The sequence below is a fragment of the Cebus imitator genome, unplaced genomic scaffold (assembly GCF_001604975.1).
Source record: "Cebus imitator isolate Cc_AM_T3 unplaced genomic scaffold, Cebus_imitator-1.0 Scaffold217, whole genome shotgun sequence".
NCBI lineage: Eukaryota > Metazoa > Chordata > Mammalia > Primates > Cebidae > Cebus > Cebus imitator.
Genome location: NW_016107532.1, coordinates 2,926,102 through 2,933,384, shown reverse-complemented (window position 1 = coordinate 2,933,384; position 7,283 = coordinate 2,926,102). Strand labels below are relative to the sequence as shown.

Sequence of the window (7,283 nt, the reverse complement as noted above, 5' to 3'; positions counted from 1 at the left end):
AAAAAAAAAAAAAAAAAAAAAAAAAAAAAAAAAAAAAAAAAAAAGCCTAGCTCAGTGTCTGCCCTCAAAGCAAGCTGCCAAGAAGCCGTGCTAGTTACTATGGTGATGGGGCGCAGGCTCCACACTTCTTGGGGAGAGTGGGGGAGCAGACACGGCTTGCTCAATGCTCTCCAAGGTGAGCTGTCCCTGGGGAGTTCCCAAAAGAGGGCCACGCTCATGGCAGGCACTCTCAGCTTGGACTGAGCACAGCTTGTTTCTGTTGCCTCCGGACGGAGGAACGGGTGAGGCTGGTCACCTCCACTCTCTTAGTTCCTGGGGGTCCCTGGCTGCTGTGGGAGGTGACAGCCTGGGCTGCTGCCTGGTACTGGGGAGACTGCTCTTCTCTGCTGGCCTTAGGGCTCATCACTACCATGGCTCTAACTGGACTGGGATCCCTGCCAGGTATTAAAGGGCCTGGCAACAGAAGGATTGCTACAGAACAGCTGTGGAGCAGACCATGGCCTCAGCCACCCTCCCTTGGCCTCATCTTCTGCCCCCACAGAGGAGGCAGACTCACGGCAGTGCCAGGGACCAGTGGAGGCCTACAGGCTTCTCTTGGACAGCTGAAAGAAGTGTGTCTATCAGAGGCTCCTACCCTGGGCCAAAAGGCACCCAGGACAGCGGAAGGAATCCCACCAAACGCTGAACATTCCTTGTTCCAAGGCAGCTGCCCTCCCCACAGTCATCACTACCAGGTTCCAAACTCCAATGATACAAAAACCCGCCTCGTGATGGGGAGGGAACTGTTTCTAGCTTGAACTCGTGTTCCAAAAAATCGTCTGTGGGGGAATGCGGAGCCTGGGAAGACTGCGCCCCACCCTGGCTTCATTTCCATGAAGCCACCAAGTTGGTCTGCCCCCTCCTTTTCCACCACCCGCATCCCTACTCAGTGTATCTCCCAGGAGAAGGGGTGCCAGCAGGTTTCTCCCATAGAGAACAGTGGAAGGGCCCCCTGCCCTGCGCTGACGGCCACGCAGGAGGGGGAAGGAGCTCTGGTTCCCAGCACCCTCCCTGTTGATGGGAAACGAGGGGGTGCATTAAGGACTCTGAGAACAAAAATAAAATGTCAAGTTGATGTGGCCCAGAGGCAGTCAGCCACAAGCTGTGAAAAGCCTTTGAAAAGCTTATTTGGCTGAGAGAGCCACTCAGCCAGGAAAGCCTGGGCGAGTTCCAGGAGCTGAAGCACAGGTGCTGAGGGGGGGAGTCCGGGGTCAGCAGGAGCAGCCCAGGCAAGCACTGGGGACAAGGACGCTGGGACCCGCCTTCCCACTCAGGTTCTCTCCCCCTTACCTGTACTGCTTGGACCCAGCGATGAAAATGCGTTCTGAAAAGGTGGGGCTGAACTCTTGGCTATTCTCACCTAAAGGAAAAGGAGTTCCATTAGCAGAGAGGAGAAAGAATAGGAATTCAGCACTTACGGGAGAGCTGTCTCAGAGATCCCTTCTGGCGCACTCCTTCCCCTCCCTTGCAGACAACCCCTGTCTGGCAGTCCCCTCCCCACCAACGACTCCTTCCTGCACTGTCTCCTCTGCTTCTCAGCTTATTGGTCAAGAGCAGACCACGGCCCCGGCCACCTGCTCTGAAATAGCCATGCCTATAGTATGGGGATCATAGGGTGCCTGCCTCACTTCCTTTAAAGTGAAGTAAGATGGTCTACAGAAAATGCTCAACAACATAGGAAAGACTGCTCGATAAACACCAGCTATTATATATTTATATTTGTATGTATGTATAAGTATGGATATATGTATGTGTATGTTTTCTAAAAAAAATTATGGCTGTGTGTCGTGGCTCGTACCTGTAATCCTAGCACTTTGGGAGGCTAAGACGTGCAGATCATGAGGTCAGGAGATCAAGACCATCCTGGCTAACACGGTGAAACCCCGTCTCAACTAAAATTACAAAAGATTAGCTGGGCATGGTGGCTCATGCCTGTAATCCTAGCTACTCGGGAGGCTGAAACAGGAGAATCGCTTGAACCCGGGAAGCAGGGGTTGCAGTGAGCCGAGACCACACCACTGCACTCCAGAGTGAGACTCCGCCTCCAAAAAAAAATTTATATGTCACTCACTGCATTTTAGTTTTTTTTTTTTTTGAGATGGAGTTTCACTCTTGTTACCCAGGCTGGAGTGCAATGGCGCGATCTCGGCTCACCGCAACCTCCGCCTCCTGGGTTCAGGCAATTCTCCTGCCTCAGCCTCCTGAGTAGCTGGGATTACAGGCACGTGCCACCATGCCCAGCTAATGTTTTGTATTTTTAGTAGAGACGGGGTTTCACCATGTTGACCAGGATGGTCTCGATCTCTTGACCTCGTGATCCACCCGCCTCGGCCTCCCAAAGTGCTGGGATTACAGGCTTGAGCCACCGTGCCCGGCCTGCATTTTAGTTTTTATTCTCTCATCTCTCCTCAAAAACCAACCGGGAGAAAGCAGGAGATGCGGGCAGGATGTGTGCGTGTGGAGAAATGCCTGCACGGATGTCCAGCTCTCCAGGTTCCAACTCAGAAGCCTCCCGGGTTGAGGGAAGGTGTTGAGAGGACTCCTGACCCTACCCAGCCTCCAAGGAGTTTCTGTCTCCAAGGGAAGCCACCATTACTAGTCATCATGAGGCATCATGAGTAGAAGCAGAAAGGACCAGACCAGGCCTCACCCTGCCATGGCTGCCCGCCCCGGGACTGGCCCAGCAGGCTCAAGAGCACGACGCTCATTCCTGGGGGTGGGGCCGCCTCTAGGTGGAAGGTGGTGAAGGGCCTACAGGCCCCGGCGGGGCTTTCCAGGAGACCTGGCCTTTCCTGTCTGGGGCCTCCTGATACTCGGGCTGCTCAAGGTCACCGCAGGTTGATGGCCTGCTTGATGATTCTGCAGCGTCCCAAGTGCTCCTGCCTCTCACCTCTTCCCCTGCTCCAGCCATGCTGGGCACAGCCTCCACTTACCACATTCACCATCTGTGCACGTTTACAACCCCACTTGCCACTGATTCTCGGTATGTCTCATGAGAATCTTATCTAGCAGTGACACGAACCTCTCTCTTCCATAGGGAACCCCTGGGCCCAGCCACCCACCTGCCCCATGCCCACAATAACCCCATGCCCCTACACTCAGCCTGGGCGATGATAGAGATGGCAGCTGGCCCTGCCTCGGATCCTTCCTTGGCTGTGCCCTTGGTAATCACGTCGTTCAGGATCTCCCATTTTCCACAAAACACAGGGCTCTTCTCCACGGCCTCAAGCTTGTGGACAGGGCTCTGTTTCTTCCCCAGTGGCGGCGTCTTCTCTTTGGCTTTGGGGAGTTCCTTCTGCTGCCCCACTGCTGAGCCAGGGGCGCCTGGGCAGGCCATTTCCATCACTGCCATCTCCCAGGCTCATGCTCACCCTGAGAGAGACCAAACACAGAGCAGGTCACTTAGAATCCCAGAACTGGGGGAACACAGGCCAGCTGTGGGTTGGGGGAGAAAGGCAGGGGCAAAGGGTCTCTGCCTCTTTATGCCACACATACTCATCCTCCAAACATCCTCAAGGGTAACAGAGTCAACCTCTCAGCAGCTACACATGTTCCACATAGCACAGGCCCCGGGTCCTCCCAGCACCACCACATAAATCGCCTCCTCCACTGTTTCCAGCAAGGATGCCAGTCACTTCGTCTAGGACAGCGTGGTGCAAATGTCTGGGTTGGTTTTTTCCTGCCTTTATAGTGGCTGAATCTTTTTCTGTTGTTTGTTTTAGGGCAACTTTGCGTCCCCAGGACAGGGTGGTGAGTCCCAGACTCCAAAACCATGGCCTCACTGACTCCACATAAGCCCCGCCTTTGGAGAGGACATGTTGACTCACACCATCCACAGAGACTTTTCTCCAAGTGGAGAGAATCAAGGTTAAATTCCATTTCTTAGTAGATGTGTGTGTGTGTGTGTGTGTGTGTGTGTGTGCGCGCATGTGACCTACAAAGTCTAAAACTCAGCATGAAAATGGTGCTCAGCACGTGGTTCCTTGCCCAATGCCTCTGTCTGTGGCTCTCCAGAAGGAACTAACATGCTTCCTCCTCTAATTTCAAATTCATTGGCTGAAAACTTCTAGGTATCATTTTTCATTCAGGCAACATCAGGAGTAGAATTTATATGAGAGGTCCTAACACCAACCTATACCTCTAGAAATAAAGAACAAAGCACAAGAATTCACTTCTCTCTGGGCTCTGTTTTGCCCAGCCCCAGGAAGCTGCAAAGAAGAGCAGCCCAGAGTTGCCGACAATCTGTGCAAACAGCCTGCAGACTGGAACTGGCAAAAAAGAGAACAGCACTGATTTGAGATGGTTACCATTTGGAAACCTTTTTAAAGACTGGGAGTTTTTAAAGGGTAGGGCCCCTCTCAGGCGTGACTTGCTTTAGACACAGCCTGAGAAGGTCCCAAATGCAGACAGATTTTAAATAATTGGTCTCTGATGGTAGGTTTGTCTTAAAGCTGCTAACAGAGCTCATCTTCCCTGTGGTAACTCCATGAACCCTGGATCACTTTCTGCTTCTGGGGCAGAGAGGCACACCACTTGAAGCTGAACTCTAAGGCCTCTGGCCTTTTTCCCTGTGAGGCCCGAGGACTGAGTGAGATGGTGGGAAGCTGAGGCACTACGCTGAAGCCTTCTTCCTTCTGAATCTGCCTCACTGGTCATCCCATCTCAATGGCTATGAAAGGCTCTGCCAGCTTGACTGGGGGCTGCGGTGGGGTTTGTTGTTCACTATTGACTAGTCCTTGCATCTCCGTCTTCAAGGATCCCCTGGCTCTGAACTCAGAGCAGCTCCAGCTTTTTGCAAGGACGCCTGGATTTGGTTCCAAAGGCCAGATGCTGAGGAGGTCAAATGGGTGGCCTCACTGTTAGCTGATGATCTTAAGAAGTCTGAGGGGGCTGCGCACAGTGGCCCATGCCTGTGGCCCTGCACTTTGGGGAGCTGAGGCAGGAGGATCACTTGAGCCCATGAGTTCAAGATCAGTCTCGGCAACATGGTGGAACCCCACCTCCACAAAAAATACAAAAAAATTAGCCGGGGTGGTAGCATGTGGCTGTAGTTCCAGCTACTCCGGAAGCTTCGGTGGGAGGAATGCTTGAACCCAGAAGGTTAAGGCTGCAGTGAGTTGAGACTGCACCACTGCATTCTCCAGCCTGAATGACAGAACAAGATTCTGTCTCTAAAGGAAAATAAAAGTCTAAAGGGTGTTCTGACATCCAATTAGGCAAAAGTCCTTCAAGGCTGGCTATGTTTCTTGTAACTACACTTTCTTTTTTTTTTTTTTGAGATGGAGTTCTGCTCTTGTTTCCCAGGCTGGAGTGCAATGGTACGAGATCTTGGCTCACTGCAACTTCTGCCTCCCAGGTGATTCTCCTGCCTCAGCCTCCCAAGTACCTGGCATTATAGGCATGTGCCACCATGCCCAGCTAATTTTTGTATTTTTAGTAGAGATGGAGTTTCTCCATGTTGGTCAGGCTGGTCTTGAACTCCCGACCTCAGGTGATCCACCCACCTTGGCCTCCCAAAATGCTGGGATTATAGGCTGAGCCACCGTGCCCGGCCTGTAACTGTACTTTCATCCCGCCACACATCTCCCCAACCCACTCCACCTCCAAAAAAGAAACTGACCTAAGCCCAGAGTCGATCCTACCTTTCTCAGCCTCTTTACCAGGGGAAACGAGATCTTAACAACAGACCAAAAAGTCTCCAAACCTAACAGCAGTAGGGAATGCTCACAGGGAGCTCGACGTGACTTTGACCTCCTCATTTCTATTTGAAGAAGCTGAGGCCTATTTCAGTGGAGACTTGCCCAAGGTCACGCAGCCTGGGTGTGACGGGGTATGGCCAGGACCCAGAACCCAGACCCCAGGTTCTTTAGGCTATGCTGCCCACTCCCCAAGCTCCTGGGTTACAGGCAAATGCAGGAGGGGACACTAAGGTCCTCCCTGGTCAACAGGCTCCTGAGGGCAGTAGAGGGGCTCTGAACACCATGCCTCCACAACGCATAGCACAGGGGGCAAAGACCAGGCATCTGACACTGGCTGAACGCGGGACTCGAAGGACAAAGAGTGCTTTTCCATAACCTTTGGAGAGAGGATGATCCTGAGCCCTGAGGATGGAGAGAGTCCTGCCTGATGAATGAGAAAAATGAGGCCAGATGGTGCCGTCGCTGCTCTGAGGGCATGTGGCTGCTGGAGATCCAGCTGTGCGGGAGCTCTGATAACCTGTCTCTACCTGGCATGGCCTAACTGAGGCTTCTGGATAGGTCATCCTGAGCTAGAGCTCCAGAGGGGCTGCGAGGCATGCCGAGTCCCATATTGTCCTTTCATCTTAGTGTTAGGTGGGCAGCTGCCCAGGGCCCTGATCCCCTCTCCGTGAGCACACCAGGCTTCCCTCTTCCCAGAGAAGTGGAAGCTGAGGCTGAGGCAGCCACACTCACAGCCTCCTTTGCAGTTCCCCAATGACTCATCCCACAGCCTGGCAGGCAGACAGTAACAAGGAGGCTGTTGAGAAGCTGACCCAGCAGATGGCAGCTGAACTTGTGAAGGGCATGGGGAAAACAGGCTGACCCTCACCTCCCAGGGGCACAAATCACAGCCTGGGAGCTGTAAAGCCATCCTGTGGCTGGCTTTCCTATGCCACATCACCATGACTCAGACCATCACCGACAGCCTCCGAGTTCAAGAGGCTCTTCTGGGGACACTGGTCTGACAGTGGCTCTCCCCAAACACCACCTCCCACACAGATACACATGCACACACACACACACACACACACACACACACACACAGGCGCACTTGCTCCCTTCCTCCTTCCCCACTTCAATTTGCGTTTGGGTCTATAAAAATTGTGTTTCTGTACTAAGCCCAGGGCTTCTGGCTAGGGGTCCTGCCCAGCCCTGGACTTTGGCCTTTGGCTGTCACCCCAGCTCGTGGCCCTGCAGCCTTGCCCTTTCTCCCTCCTGCAGCGAGCTGGGAGGATGAAGTGGGTTCCAGTTATGTCTCTGCCTTTGAAGGCAAGTCAAACTCCTGATCCATTCCTCAGCCCACTCTCCCCAGCTTCATTCAGGCTCCAAATGCATCGGGCCCTCTGCTCTGCATGAGTTGAGGACATGAGCGGTGGCAACAGCCAAACCCACCTGGCTTACCCACAAGCCTACCACAACAGAAGACGAAAGGAAAGGAGCAGAATTCACCCCATAATCTTTGAGGCCCAATACATAGACACTGCTGGTTCTTTCTTCTGTGATGCC

At 53.2% G+C, this 7,283-nt stretch overlaps 1 protein-coding gene across 1 annotated transcript in view; it reads right to left on the bottom strand.

Moving 5' to 3' along the window:
• Window positions 1-7,283, bottom strand: part of MAP3K14 (mitogen-activated protein kinase kinase kinase 14) — a 53,560-nt gene that overhangs the window by 23,470 nt on the left and 22,807 nt on the right. Inside the window, exons 2-3 of the mRNA XM_017549324.1 lie at window positions 3,136-3,411; window positions 1,330-1,399 (exon numbers count right to left, since the gene is read on the bottom strand). Coding sequence (XP_017404813.1) covers window positions 1,330-1,399; window positions 3,136-3,391 — 326 coding nt within the window. The 5' untranslated portion in view covers window positions 3,392-3,411. The remainder of the gene's footprint in view (window positions 1-1,329; window positions 1,400-3,135; window positions 3,412-7,283) is intronic.